The following is a 16,229-nucleotide window of genomic DNA, read 5'->3' on the forward strand; positions in this document are numbered from 1 at the left end:
CCTCTGAAGACTCAGACCATATGGAAGACATAGTGAAGCTCTAAGTGGAATCCTTGTCGAACCGAACAGTCCGGAAGAAAGCAAAGGAAACGTTGGAAGCATTGGTCATTGATGGAAACGTTGTTACTAGATAGTTCTTGTTGCAGCCATGTTTTCATAAAGTACATTAAAGAGCAACTTGCAGTTTTTACTAAATTTATGCTTAACCTTGTCTGAAAATTACAATTTAAAAAGTTAATGCAGGATTTGATATGTTTTACAAGACATAAGGGCAGGAATTCAGAGGGAAAGTAGCCGTTTTGAGCTCTGCTACTAAAAACAGTTTTTTTAAACGTCATACGTCAAACGCGTCATATTACGTCACACAGGGGAGCAACTTTCTCGGACTCCTTCTCTGCCCAATTCACGGTAGTAGTTTGTAGTTGGTTTGAGTGGTTGTGATTTAGTGAGTTGGTATTTTTTCGGTAATTTTACATTGCATTTCACCATTTTTAATCATGGTGAGCTATTGTGTGTGTGCAGGTTACACAAACCCCAGCCTGTCATAACATCGAGTCCACAGTTTCCCTAAAAGGAAAAGGACCGGAGCCAGCTTTGGTTCCTGGGTGCGTTTTGTGCAGGCGAAGAGACGGGACGAAAAACGCGGTCGTTTGTGGCGCTCATTTTAGACAGGAGGATTATGAGGCAGGTGATCTGATGGAGTTCAGGATGGGATATCGAAGCCAGGACCGTGTGAGGCTGATAGCTATAGTGCGGTTCTGTCAATACACCCAGCTTCTTTATCAGCTCCGCTAGCAGCAGCAGCAGCAGCAGCAGCAGCAGCAGCAGCAGCAGCAGCATCCACCTCCCCTGCAGCACATACTCTCCACAGCTGAGGCTGGCATTTCCCACACAAGCACCTATCAAACAAAACTTTTATCAGGAAACCGTATTACATCCCCCCCTATACTCCTCACTCTCTCCCCTTCGGTACAGCACCGTAAGACATAGTGTGGAGTTGCATTAGGTAACGCGAGATACGGCTGATACTTGCGCATTAGTTTCTGTTATGAATCAGTATCAACAGTCCTGCCAGTAACGTTACTATATTATCAATACTACTTTAGTTATAGCCTGATATATGATAGCTAACTTTACGATGTTGTGATATGACCGACGTTAGCTAACATTAACTGTAGCTAACGCCGGTCACTCACCAAGACAGCTGTCCAGTTCTCCACTGGTTCTAAAACGACGGCAGATGTCACTGTAGTGTATATTCAAGTATTTTTTCTTTGAAAATCTAGTGTATACATCATTTTCCTACACATTGATTCACTGGGGGCTCTAACCTGCAAGTTGCTCTTTAAACTACACTCCAGATAATCCCTCTGACTCCTGGCTAATGCCGTTAGCTTGTCAAATCCATTAGCCACGGACCTTACATTGCCCTTGATGAAAGAGGCGGCTTATATCTCCTTTTGTCCATACATCTGGACCCAGCCATTCTCCTTCCTCTCTTTGGTTTACCCTGCGTCCTTCTTCAGATTTCAGTGGGGATAGTCTTTGTTCCGACCCCCATGCTAGCTAGCATTTGCGCGATTAGCTTTTCCCTGGTGTGGTCTTTAGTTCTGATGAACTAAAGAGCAGATCGCGTTCACACCGGAATAAGTCCCTGAGGGAGGATTACGGCCCGTCCACACAGCGGCGTGCGTTGAAGCTTCCAACGCTTCTGCCCATTCACTTTGAATGGGGTGACGTCACTTTTAGCCGAACTGCATCGTGGGAAGCGACACGGAGCGTCGCTGGCGTGGCTCGCTGCAAAAGTTGAGCAATGTTCAACTTTTGACGCCTCGGCAGAAGCGTCAGCCAATCAAATCATATGCCAGTACAAGCTCTAGCCAATCAAACCGCTGCTTGTGTGTCAGGGGCGGGAGATTCATGTGATTGGTTGTTCGTCGAGTGTCAGACACGCCCACCGGCAAGCGTCAACGCACGCCGCTGTGTGGACGGGCCATTAGGCAAATGAAGCCGCTGACACTTCTTCTTCTTCTGCTGCTTTGGGTTTACTGGCAGGCCGCAAACAACTTCAAGGCGTATACTGCCACCCAAAGTCACCGTCCGGAAGTCCCCGGAGTTGGGGACTGGCTTCAGTAGAAGCTGCAGCAAACTTTTCCGAGTTTTACGGGGCGTGGTTTGCAATTCGCCCAGCCAATCAGAAATGGGAACCTTTTTCTCCCATGAAAGTACCTGCTCTCAAGCAGGGACTAAAAAGGGGGTGAAAAGGTTCTCATTAACTAAGTTCTAGTTCCGGATTTTTTTGGAGTGAACGCAACATTTCAAGAACTATCTGAACTATACTGGGAAAAGTACTCCGGTGTGAAAGCGTCTAATAGCAGCAACTCAACAGCGGGGGAAAAAAATAATTCTCTCTCGAAAAGAGAGTTTAGAGAAGCTTTATAATATACTAATAGAAGTTACTGATATAAAGATAACAAGTAACATCAAATAAGAAAGTTGTAAATAGTACAAATCAAGCAGGAGCAACAGGCTGCATGCTCCGTTGGCACATGTGCACTCAACCCAATCTCACGGCATTTCGTGTTATAGTCACGAAAAAAATGTAATCTGTAATCTATTGATTCGTGTTGGTGAACACGAATCAATAGATTACGGATTACATTTTTTTCGCAATGTATTTCTATTGGTACTGTTTCGTGCCTGCACCACGTCTTTTTGTCCGGTTGGGTCTTGGAAGACCAGAAGCTGTGTGGTTCATAAAAACATTTTCTTACTCAATATCAAGCCACGATTATTGTTTTTATTTGAAATGGTATAATGTCTGACTTTTTTTGCCATCCGTGAGGAAAATAAATGGGGCTCAGAGCCTCAGAATACTGAAATCTGTATTTTTTTAAAAAAAATTTCCCTCTAATTTGTTATTATTTACATTGCTTTTAAAACATTCTGTGTGACATGAAAAAAATGGGGAAATCGTGTTGGTGAACACGAATCAATAGATTAATTTCGTGACTATAACACGAAATGCCGTGAGACTGGGTTGGTGCACTAGACAAAGCTGGGAGACAAGCAGATGTAAAGGTAGTAAAGGAGTGAAACAGGTTGTCTAATGTTCCGCAACGCCGATGTAAGGGGATGGAAACAAACAGACAGACAGTTAAGCAGGTAAGCTTATAGATATACAATGGTTAGGGTTAGACAGTCAGGGAGCTGGGTAGAAAGAGCAGTAACACAACAGACAGTAGGGCAGACAGACAGGCTAATATACGGGGGCAGGTAAATAAACAGACTGTAAAAGGGACGGACAGAGACATAAATCAAAGGATGTAAGAGCGGCAGGTAAATATACACGATGTAGGGCAGACGGACAGACAGACAGACAGGTCTTCGATTAATCATATTCATAACTCACATAGGCTCGCCAGCAGCTATAAAACAGGGGATGACACGCCCTGTCCTCTGAGACTCTGAGAGGAGAGGAAACGAGCAGAGCAGAGGAGCACAGAGGGGAGGAGGAGGGTGAGGTTGGGGAGTATACACTTGGAAAACAAATTGAAGAAGTGAAATATATGGTGCAAAGGGGAGGAAAGTGTGCTGTCAGGCTGTAGTAACCTCTGGGGAGAAAATAATGTGCAGGAATCAGTCTGGCTTACATGGAGGGATGCCGGCGAGGAATAACTCAAAGTGATTTTCAAATAAACGTCTGGCGGAGGCAGAGGGATCGACCGGTGTTATGACAAGAATGTGCATGTGACTTTTATGTGACGGGATGAAAAAAGTAAAGTGCATCTGCTAGGATGCAGGCTGTGAATCAGCTGTCAGTCTCAGCGTATGAGTGTGTTTGAGGGTCTGCACGACTGAGTATCCTTAAATGAATAATAATATATCACTGAAAATAGATTTGTTTCAAAATCGCTTGTTTTGAAAAGGATTGGGGATTAAGTGCACTTACAATTTATCTTATTACCAAAACAAAAATAAAACAAATGTATATAGAAACATGTTTGTGTTCGTTTGTGTGTGTGTTTGACAGGGGGAATCAAAGGATCTTCCAGAAGAACCTGAAGCTGAGTGCAGCTGATATGTACCGCTGGAAGCTCTCCTCTCAGGAGCCCTGCAGCATGACCTGTTCTATAGGTACATTTGAACACACAAACACAAGTTGCAAATCCATGACATCTTATCAAACTTTGAACCCAACAGACTGCACAACCAGTTGCCCTATCACTTAGGTATAGAGTTTCTGCTCCGCCCCTGTCTAACAGAGTGCTTTCCCAGCCTTCCAGTTACAGCTGAACATCCATTTTTCTGTTTTACAATGGCGTCGGTTAGCAACCAGGAAGTGACACCAGTAACGGTACGTCCACACAGCAGCTTCAGAAGAAACTTCCACCGCTTCCAACGCTTCTCTGCCCATTGACTTTGAATGGGGATGACGTCACTTTGCCTCGCTTTTCGCCGAACTGCATTGTGGGGGAGCGAAGCGAAGATTTCCAGGATGTCCAGGATCTCCAGGATTCAAAAGTTGAGCAATGTTCAACTTTTGAAGCTGAGCTGGAAGCGCCAGCCAATCAAACACGTTTATGCAAATCTGACAGTAGAAGCGCTAGCCAATCAAACCGCGTGTAAGCAGGGAGAACCAGACCGCAGTTCATTTCCTCATATTCCAAACGAGAAATTACGGTAGCAAATCACCCGGTTCTTTACGACCAGAACTATTAACGGGATACAAACCGGAGGAACCAGGCATGGAGGGAGGTGGCAGAGACAGTGGGTGAAACTGGTAGGTTTTCGCCTGTTTGGGGAGTTTATATATATTGCTCGCATAAAATCCCCGGGGTTTTTTGCTTTGTATGTCGGGGGCGGGAGATTCATGTGATTGGTTGTTGGTCGCATTGCTCGCAAAAAATCCCCAAGCTGTCAGACACGCCCAGCTCCAAGATTTTCAAGATTTTTGAAAAGCTGCTGTGTGGACGTCCCGTAATGACAAACAGATGAGAATGCTGCATAAAGTGTAAGTACCATGTTAGCGGGACATTACGGAGCTCACGAGTCCGCCCTATGAGGCATGAAGAGCGGACAGTGTGAGGTGGGTTTAATGGTGTCATTTCCCCTCACATTTCAGGGCACAGTACTTTCTTGACATGACTGGATACAATTTTTAACTGAACCTTCCAACAGTAAATGCTTAGCTGGCAGAGGGTGTGCCTATTGTTCTATATCTATGGGCGTGTCAACTTGCCAATTTGTCTCCAGATTTAGTGACGTCAATAGCCCCCGGAAGAAAAACATGGAAAAAGACAAATCTATGACGAAGCGTTCTGGGGCAGCATAGACACGTCTTTTCTGTGTTAGAGTTGTACTCGCTATAGAGGGTGTACTTTGAGGGTTTGTGACTTTGCAGACCGTTTACATACAGAAAAAGCTACATAACACCAGAGGTCGCGTTAACCGAATATTTTCCGTCAACGACGGATATTTTCTAACAATGACGGAAAAATCTGAAAGCAGTCTGTCATTTTGACAGATTAGAACACAACTCGGAACAGCGCCAACATGCCCACCAGCGGCCCACATTATATTACATCCTTAGTGGCCAGGTAAACTGAGGGCGATCTACTGTACTGTAGTCTGTAACTATTATTTAGTCATTCACACCCCTGTCCAGTTGGTGGCGAGCGTGTGTATATTAAGTAGCTATTGTCTAGTCTTGTTTTTGACCTCGTTGATTACCTCGTTGTTTAACCGGCTTTAGCAATCGCAAAATGTCACGGCAGCTGATCGTCCGAAGCTTTTATAATAAGCCCAGTAATTGTGAAAAGAGGGATTGATGCGGTGGAGGATGAGGGACAAGCCAGTAAGACTAAAACTGACAACGTTCAGCCAGCGGCAGAGGGGCAAGCAAGTGGCAAGGAGTTCAAGCGGGAGTACCGGGTTCAGTGGGAGCAAGAGTTTAAGTGGCTGAGGAGGGAAGATGGCAAAATGTTCTGCGACACCTGTAGAAAAGCTAAGATGAGTAACGGATTTGTCCGAGGGTGCACAGCGATGCAGAAATCAGCGTTCAGGCTAGGCTACAGCAGGTCAATTGAGTTCTTCTTGTACATGTTTTGTTCATATTCTGATTGTAATTGTTTCATTTAAAACGATGGCATTGTTCATATTTGCCTGTTTAGGCACAATGGTTGCGGTGTTTTTAGAGGCCTCTGCCCCCCTCTGCAGTGCTGTCAGTGCAGGAAAAAATGAATCATTCATGTTCGTGTTGACATGAACAGTGACCACACGGTCGGTGTCTCTGTTCATCTTTTTGTTTCTCCATGCCCTTAAAACATGAATGAATGAACATTTGCTGCTCAGTACCCGAACATAAATATTAAATAGGTCTCATCTCATCATTAAAACATGAAAAATAAAATGACGGATAATAATGGATTATGACGGAAATGTTACGATCCTGTCCGTCAAAATGACGGACAACGAAAAAGTCTAACGCAACCACTGCATAACACCAAGCGGCAAACTCTGGGGCAGAGGCGGGAAGCCCATAGGAAGTGCCACAAACGGCAGTTCATCTAGTGGCCGGTAGGAGCAGGATGCAGAAAGGAGCAATTTCCATAGACCCCATGTTAAAATGCCCACATTTACAGTAGAAATAAACATGTTTCTACCCCTGGGTGCAATACAACTTATTCTGGATATAGTTAGATTCCACCTTCATGATAATGGATTGGTGAGTGAGTTTTATTTATAACGCATCCCTTTTAGTTATATTAGGTCTTAACGTTTTTGCATAAATTAGGGCGTGGTCACATTGAGTGACAGGTCTCTGTGGTGACTGCTGCTTCTAGCTTTCTGTCCCTCTGCTAGCTCCGTTAGCTATGTTAGCTCCAGGATGCTGCAGGGGCTCAGATGCTCGGCTGATCCGGGGAACACAACTTGAACTCGGACATGTTTGTTGTGTTGGTGCCTGGTGGAGTATTCTTCATTTAAATATCTGACTTATCTTATGGCTCTGCGGTTAAAACAGACCGTCCCTGAATGCAATTTCTTTGGTAAGTGAAATTCAAGCACTTTATTTCTTACTGGTCTTTTTATTCAGCTAACGAGGGAGTGGAAGCTACATCTGTGCTAACAATGCTATCCGTAGCATAGCAGTTAAAACATAATAGAGAAGTGTAAAACATTAAGAAGGATTATACTGTAGAACAAAAGGCTTCTGTGTGAGGTTGGTAAAATAAGGTCATCCTCGAACATTAGTCAGTTTGCTAGTTAGGTAACTGTATGCATTGTTATTGTTAATTTAAATTCGCTATGCTCAATTATGCAGACAGCTACAGTAGTGTTGAAGAGCAGCGTACTGTATATGAGATTAACCTCACTATAGATATTGCAATATGGTTTGTTAAGCTGGAGTTGATTATTGAAGCTTACTGGTTATCGTTACCATCATAATAATCGAACAAACCCAAACGTTGTTGTTTTTATTAATATTATTACCAATACTTACTAAGCATTTTATTATCATTACACAGGAGAAACCGACTTATTGTGGCAGCAGAACGTGAACATGTAACTTAATGCCTGCATTTATGGACGAAAAATAGCGTAGTCAATGCTTTAGGGACAAGGAAATCATTTGTTTAAATATTAGATATGACGTTATGTTTGCTTCTTTGACAATTAAGCATATTCATTGCATTACATTTGTTAAAGATGTTTGTCTTTTACCCTTACGTGTGTGTTACAAATGCATGTGAATGTGGCATAGGACATATATTTGACTGTCTCATGAAAAACTATTCCAAAGTAACAGTAAAATGAAAAGGAAACCCCAACTATACAATAATACACAATCCAACTGATAAGATACAGTAAGGGCTGTGATATCCAGCACTTTTTTAAAAAAGATAATCGAAAAGATTATCACATGACGTTTACTAGGGCTGTACCCGAAATTAAAGTTTACAGGTGATGCAGACAGACCAGAGGTACTGAACATGAGACAGACCTAGATTCCTAACAGCTGTGCATTTCAGCATGGAGTAAAAGGTACAAAGACTCTTTCATACTGTACAAAGAATTGAGAAACGTTTTGGTTTAAATAGATAAAGTAACAACTATAATAATAATAATAATAATAATAATAATAATACATTACATTTATAAAGCGCTTTTCCTGGTGCTGGTACTATGACACTGATCTGCATTTCATTAAACATGACTAAACTTTACTTTGTGAAAATCACTACCATTATCACTACATATGGTCTATAAAAACGTGGTAAAAGTGGTTCTTGCAGTGAGACAACCGAACAGCATGATACTACAACTTTGCACTAAGTTCTGATAACAGTTGAATATTATTTTAATAACAACATATATTTTAATGTTGATTAACTGCAGACTGTTCATTCATAATCTGATTATCTTTGTAGTACAAAGTGATGAATTTAAAAAACACATTAAAATAATTTTGTATTTCTACAGTCCTCTAACGCACCTTTCATAAATAACACACTTACTCTGTGTGCAATAATGTCATGTTTTATTTTTCTTGTCATTTCTGTTAGGAAAGGACTAGAGATGTTTCGATCCGATCACGTGATCGGGGATCGGAGCCGATCACGTGATTTTCAAAAGATCGGAATCGGGAGAAAAAAATCGGGTATCCGGATTTTTATTATAAAATATTTTTATTATTTTATTTAATGTTACAAAACAAAAATGACTATGTTCACGTCTTAAAGTCATCCTGAGGCCTTAGTTTTGGTTTAAAATTACACATCATGTATGTGTTGCTTCTTTTGGGCTTGTTTTCATAAACCTGGTTGCTTATTTCTCTCAAATCTGGCAACAGAGTGGGTGCAGTGTCTAATAGTAGCAGTAAGCTAACGAAAGGCTACGTTCAGCTGGTGACTCGGGAGTCGGGACGGAGAAAATGTCAGGAAAGCGAAGGCAGTGTAACAGCCAGATGCAAGGCGGAGGTTCCGCGTGGTGGAAAGAACAGAGCTACGTTCAACACGACCAATCTAATACGCCACCTGAGAAACAAACACCACCAACAACAGAACGAGTACAGAGCGGCCACTCAGGTAACGGCACTGAAACAACCGACACTTTCAGAGACTTTTAAAAGGAAAGAGAAACTGCCCCAGAACAGTGAAAAGGCCAAAAGAATAACAGCCAAGATAGCTGAATTCATCGCGTTGGATGATCAGCCGTTATCTGTTACCTTTTTGTCTCTTAATGCATTGAATAAAGATCGGATCGGGAAAAATCGGTATCGGCAGATTGTCAAAATCAAATGATCGGAATCAGATCGGGAGCAAAAAAAGGTGATCGGGACATCCCTAGAAAGGAGATATACCTGAAGGACACAACTGCTTCACCGTTTTCTCCGAGGGGCAAGAAGAAAATGAAAAGCTGATATGAGATTAAAGACCAATATAGGACATTCACTAAGAAACTACACTTTTATTGTGAACACAAAGATCTGCACACTGAATAGTGTGTAGTCAAACAGGACCATCATTTGTTTGTGACAGCTGTGCCCAGTATGGGCTCACAGATGCAGTTTGGTGGTTTCTTCATCAGGCCTGGTCCTCCTCCATCAGGCCTGGTCCTCCTCCATCAGATCTGGTCCTCCTCCATCAGGCCTGGTCCTCCTCCCAGAGAAAGATCGCTCCACCTCAGTCCTCTCCAGCCAAACCCACAGACAGGACATCCGTCACACTGAGGTTTCTCCCAAAGTCTCTGCAGCTCCCTGGACACCACGCTGTCTCAATTGATCCACACTGTGAATATGAGAGCGGAAAATGTGTGTAATAAATGCTTAGACAATAAGAAATATGAAATAAACTGTAAGGAATGGCTCAGTTTTTTAAATAAACAATACTATTACTGTATTTCAATATCTCATGTCTGAAAGTTTAATTTAAAAGAAGAAGAGGCACCTAAAATGAAGATTGTTATTTCAATATATTTAGTCTGGTTGTGGAGGAGGCACACAGGTAAGAGCACTAACTAGCTACCATCACATGTTACTAAGCTTGACTTGAATTTATTAAAAGTATAATTAAGTAACAGCAAAAAAATCAATAACTAAAATCATGCAAAAATGTGAATCTTTGCTGGGTCCACTGTTGAATTTACCACATAGCCTATTGTATATTTTAGAAACCTGAAGGCATTTATAGATTTGTATGGAAGTATTATTCCAAATCTCAATACCTTAGATTATTATTGAAAGTTTTGCTGAATAGTTTCATGTTCACTTACCTTAAGCAACGTAAAATGTGCAGACCGGGAGCAACAGACTTAAGTTAGCCAGCTAGCATCACAGAGCAGCACTGCTGAGCATGTTAGCTTAGCTTGTTAGCCTCGGCTAGCTCTGGAGCTTCCAGCTCGGTGGCAGCAGGTGCCACCGAGCAGGTGCCACCGAGCAGGTGCTCCGCCTTGGCTCCGCCTCTTTGCCCTTATTTGGAGCAGGCGGGAGTTAGACTCTGACGTCACTGTCGACACTACGTCCATTTATATATACAGTCTATGCATAACACACAAAAGGACGGGTAATAACTGGAAAAGCATATGATGGGACCTTTTAATATAATTCACTTTATTCCGTCAGATGAAGAACTGTTTGCCATAAGCAATTCCCTGCCTCGCAGCCATAGACTCATGTACAGTGGGGCAAAAGAGTATTTAGTCAGCCACCAATTGTGCAAGTTCTCCCACTTAAAAAGATGAGAGAGGCCTGTAACTTTCATCCTAGGTACACTTCAACTACGAGAGACAGAATGGGGGGAAAGAATCCAGGAAATAACATTGTAGGATTTTTAAGGAATTAATTGGTAAATTCCTCGGTAGAATAAGTATTTGGTCACCTACAAACTCCACAATGGCCAAGACCAAAGAGCTGTCAAAGGACACCAGAAACAAAATTGTAGACCTGCACCAGGCTGGGAAGACTGAATCTGCAATAGGTAAGCAGCTTGGTGTGAAGAAATCAACTGTGGGAGCAATTATTAGAAAATGGAAGACATACAAGACCACTGATAAGCTCCTTCGATCTGGGGCACCACGCAAGGTCTCACCCCGTGGGTCAAAATGATCATAAGAACGGTGAGCAAAAATCCCAGAACCACACGGGGGGACCTAGTCAATGACCTGCAGAGAGCTGGGACCAAAGTAACAAAGGCTACCATCAGTAACACACTACGCCGCCAGGGACTCAAATCCTGCAGTGCGAGACGTGTCCCCCTGCTTAAGCCAGTACATGCCCAGGGCCCGTCTGAAGTTTGCTAGAGAGCATTTAGAATGAACCAGAAGAGGATTGGGAGATTGTCATATGAAACCAAAATAGAACTAGACTTGTTTGGAGGAGAAAGAATGCTGAGTTGCATCCAAAGAACACCATACCTACTGTGAAACATGGGGGTGGAAACATCATGCTTTGGGGCTGTTTTTCTGCAAAGGGACCAGGACGACTGATCCGTGTAAAGGAAAGAATGAATGGGGCCATGTATCGTGAGATTTTGAGTGACAACCTCCTTCCATCAGCAAGGGCATTGAAGATGAAACGTGGCTGGGTCTTTCAGCATGACAATGATCCCAAACACACCGCCCGTGCAACGAAGGAGTGGCTTCGTAAGAAGCATTTCAAGGTCCTGGAGTGGCCTAGCCAGTCAATGTGATTTTCTGGATTTTTTTTTCTCATTTTGTCTCATAGTTGAGGTATACCTAGGATGACAATTACAGGCCTCTCTCATCTTTTTAAATGGGAGAACTTGCACAATTGGTGGCTGACTAAATACTTTTTTGCCCCACTGTATATGGCAGCGTCAGGGCCTTCAAGGTTCAGAGAATACCCTAGAACCCTGCGGCGGGTGTGTGTGTCTACAGAAGGTCCAGTTGTGATAGACACGGTTCGCCACTGGTAGTCACCATCAGGGGCGGCATTTGGGCAGGCAACTGCTTGGGGCCCCGGACCAGAAGGGGGCCCTCAAAGAAGGTTGATTAAGAAGGTCCACAGCAACGACAACATGAAACCCCCTTTTTTTTCGGCAATGACATGTCGGGAAACCCCCTCAAGGGGTCCCATGCATAGTTAGTTAGTGCGTTCGCCCCCCACTAATTTTTTTTATACAACGTCTCGTGAGTAATGTGCAGTACCAGAGTCCAACAGAGAGGCAGCAGCTGCGGGACAGTAGACTGCGTGCTGCGTAGCCTTCCCTGCCTTGAAGAAGAAGTGATCCTCCGGTGTGAAGAGTCTGCTTTATGCGCTCCGCAGCAGTAGCCAACAGAGAGGCAGGAGCTGCGGGACAGTAGCCTAGAAGTGATCCTTTGTTAGCGTGAAGAGTCTGCTAAGCGTTATGCGCTCCCGTGCTTGTGCTTGCCCCCGACCCCCCCCCCCCCCCCCCCCGGTCAACAACTTCAAAATTCTGGGCTAGATATGAAAATCGCTGGCCCATTGTCGCTGGCCCAAGTGTCTATTAGATACATTTTGGCCGTTGGACAAATGTAGTTGGTGATCCCTGATCTACATGCTACCACTAAATCGGATAATGAAAACAACAAAATAAGTTACCATAGTTATGCGGATGACACACACATTTACATAACCATTTCACCAGGAGACTATGCTCCAATTCAGACACTGAGTAAGTGCATTGAACAAATCAATGACTGGATGTGTCAGAACTTTCTCCAATTAAACAAAGATAAAACTGAGGTAATGGTCTTTGGAGCCAAGGCAGAACGTATAAAAGTTAGCGCTGAGCTTCAGTCTGCAATGTTCAAAACAACAAATAAAGCCAGAAATATAGGTGTAACAATGGACTCTGACCTGAGTTTCAACAGTCACATTAAAACAATTACTAAATCAGTCTACTATCACATTAAAGGTGGGGTAGGCAAGTTTGAGAAACCGACTCGAGATACACTTGTTGTTATATTCCATGGAATGCTCTTAACATCCCGATAGCAATGAATATCTTAAGTGCTTTGACAAAAAATCTATTAAAAAATGTCATCTGTAGAAGCCGTAGTACTGTAAAAAGCACGACCAATCATTTTAGCCGGCCCGGCTAAAGTAACCGGATGGCCTACCTGCCTGTCAGCCTTACATCTGTGCACAAACTTATCTCGTGCCCTCATTGGTCATGTGCGCATTTGTGTGTGTTGGAGGAGGGGCTCTGTAAGGAAGTCTGAAGGAAGAGGCAGATTTTTTCCGGCTGTGTATTTTCAAATTCTAGCGCACTCGAGCTGGTTTCTCCAAAATTACCTACCCCACCTTTAAGAATATATCTAGGATTAAAAGACTAATGTCACAGCAGGATTTGGAAAAACTTGTCCATGCTTTTATCTTCAGTAGACTGGACTACTGTAATGGTGTCTTTACAGGTCTCACTAAAAAATCTATTAGAAAGCTGCCGCTGATTCAGAATGCTGCTGCTCGAGTCCTCACTAACACTAAGAAAGTGGATCACATCACTCCTGTTCTGAAGTCTTTACACTGGCTTCCTGTGTGTCAAAGAATAGATTTCAAAATACTGCTGCTTATAAAGCTTTGAATGGTTTAGGCCCAAAATACATTTCTGATCAACTGCTAAATTATGATCCATCCAGATCTCTCAGGTCTTCTGGGACGGGTCTGCTTTCTGTCAGAGTCAGAACTAAACATGGAGAAGCAGCTTTCAGTTATTATGCTCCAAATATCTGGAACAAACTACCTTTGCTTCAGGGTCCTGCAGGTCCGCTGCAACTCTTACTACTTTTAAATCCAGGCCGAAGACTTTTCTTTTTGCCGCTGCTTTTAATTGAACTATTCATATCTTAAACTGCACTGTACATTTTTTTCTTGTATTTTTTCTTTGAATGCCCTGCCTTATTACACAGCTTAGTTGAGTACACGATTTCGATAGCTCAATTTTGAAGAAGGAAGTTGAAAGTGAAGTGGTCCGGTCTATTTAACGTCAGCTTTGTTTTCACTTTCTCCATCAGGAAAAAAAATCCATGTTTAGCCTTCCACAAATACAAGTAGTATTTGTGGAAGGCTAAACTGTCCCTAGTAGAGAAGAAAAACAAGTGCAAGAGAAGGAAAGTGGTTAACAAACATCCAGAGAAATCCGCAGAAGAAAACAGACAGTTACGGAGCGTCCACACAGCAGCGTGCGTTGACGCTTGGCGGTGGGCGTGTCTGAAGCTTGGGGATTTTTTGCGAGCAACGCGACCAACAACCAATCACATGAATCTCCCGGCCCCGACATACAAAGCAATAGCAATGTTAAAACGAAGTAAACTGGATATAAAATCCCCAAACAGGCGAAAACCTACCAGTTTCACCCACTGTCTCTGCCTCCTCCCTCCATGCCTCGCTCCTCCGGTTTGTATCCCGGTAGATGAACAGAGACTGATCATACAGCACCGGGTGATTCACTACCGCTATAATGAATTGTCCCTCCATTTTTTGGAATATGAGGAAATGACCTGCGTAGTCTCTCCCAGCATACACGCGGTTTGATTGTCTAGCGCTTGTACTGGCAGATTTGCATAAACGGGATTTCATTGTCTGACGCTTCTGCCGAGGCGCCAAAAGTTGAACATTGCTCAACTTTTGAAGCGAGCAACGCTCCACGTCGTTTCCCAAAATGCAGTTCGGCTAAAAGTGACGTCACCCCATTCAAAGTGAATGGGCAGAAGCGTTGTAGGGAACACTAGAGGAATCGTGTTAACATGAAAATGTAAACCGACTGAACCCTGATCCTTTCAGGGAGATTCAAGATCCCATACCTTTGCATCAGGGTCCTGCTCACCCTGTCGGGTTCCCTTTAACTTTATTGACAGGCTCGCTGCATATTATCCTTTACATGAACATCACATGTAGAATTTTGTTTTCTTGTGATTAAAATGTGCTATACAAATCATTTTCTTTTGCTCACAATCCAGGAGTGTCAAAATCCTTCGTCACATGTATCCGCTATGATGGCATCGAGGTGCACGACATGTACTGTGACTCTTTGACCAAGCCGGAGCCGGTCCACGACTTCTGTATTGGGAGGGAATGTCCGCCCAGGTGCAATGAAACATTTTATTGTGCCAGATATATTTCTTGCAATCATACAATCTGAATGTAACTGTACAGAGCCTTGATGAGATAGGATGAATGTGGTGTTTCAGATGGGAGGCGAGCAGCTGGAGCGAGTGCTCGAGGACTTGCGGGGAGGGTTTCCAGTTTCGCCAGGTTCGCTGTTGGAAGATGCTCTCGCCGGGCCTGGACAGCTCGGTCTACAGCGACCTCTGCACCATGGCCGATCTGGAGAGACCTGTGGAGAGACGGCCCTGCAAGAGCCCCGCCTGTGGGCCACAGTGGGAGGTGGCCGAGTGGACAGAGGTACCAGATAAGACTGTAATGATTCCCCTGCTGCGAAAGCGCTTGAAATATGAGGAGAACATTAATAAAGAGGTGTTTTTGTGGTGCAGGAATGAGTCCTAAAACCCGGATATAGTTAGCATTGTACAATTTTCTGACAATATATATATATATTTTTAAATGTGTTTTTGATTGGATCCGTTCATTTTCCACATATTGTTCTACATAAAATACCACAGTACCCCAAATGTGCATTCTCGAAGCTTCTATGTGCCTTTTAAAACAGCGGTTGCACACGCGTGACTATTATGAGGTTACTAAATGTCATCACGCCAAACATTAGCCACATTTGGCTTAGCGATGGTTACGTGAAGTCATGCGGCCATCATGTAGCATTTTACATCTGGAGTTTGTATTTACTCTTTAAAAATCATAAAATTGGAGTAAATATGTGCAGATTATCCTGCGGAACAACCGTAAGCATCATTAACGTATTTTTAATGCGAGGAGCAGCGAGACAGGCTTCCGTGTGCGGCGATACAGATACAGCGAGAACAAGCGAAACTCATCCTGAGCAGCACAAACACTCACAGCCGAAGTAAAAACAATAAGTGTGGCTTGATATTGAGTGAGAAAAAGGTTTATAACGCTGTGAGAATGGGTCTGCGGAGAGCATTTCTCCGCGATCCCAACGTAGTGGCCCGAAAAACGTTTACCCATTTAAACAGTCGTGGTAGATACCTTGTTTGTTTTAAATATCATAAATACACAAACAACAATGACTACTTACAGGTTGTGTACCCGAATCTCCCGCAGGTCCAAACAAAGTAGGAACAGCAGCATCGTTCTTCAGTGCCCTATG

The 16,229-nt window shown here is 43.3% G+C and overlaps 1 protein-coding gene across 1 annotated transcript in view; it reads left to right on the forward strand.

Moving 5' to 3' along the window:
* adamtsl2 (ADAMTS-like 2) overlaps positions 1–16,229 on the forward strand; it is an 85,628-nt gene that overhangs the window by 58,310 nt on the left and 11,089 nt on the right. The window contains 3 exon segments of the mRNA XM_034091530.1: positions 4,034–4,137; positions 14,944–15,070; positions 15,175–15,388. Coding sequence (XP_033947421.1) covers positions 4,034–4,137; positions 14,944–15,070; positions 15,175–15,388 — 445 coding nt within the window.

The sequence above is a fragment of the Pseudochaenichthys georgianus genome, chromosome 9 (genome assembly GCF_902827115.2).
Source record: "Pseudochaenichthys georgianus chromosome 9, fPseGeo1.2, whole genome shotgun sequence".
NCBI classification, from domain to species: Eukaryota; Metazoa; Chordata; class Actinopteri; order Perciformes; family Channichthyidae; genus Pseudochaenichthys; species Pseudochaenichthys georgianus.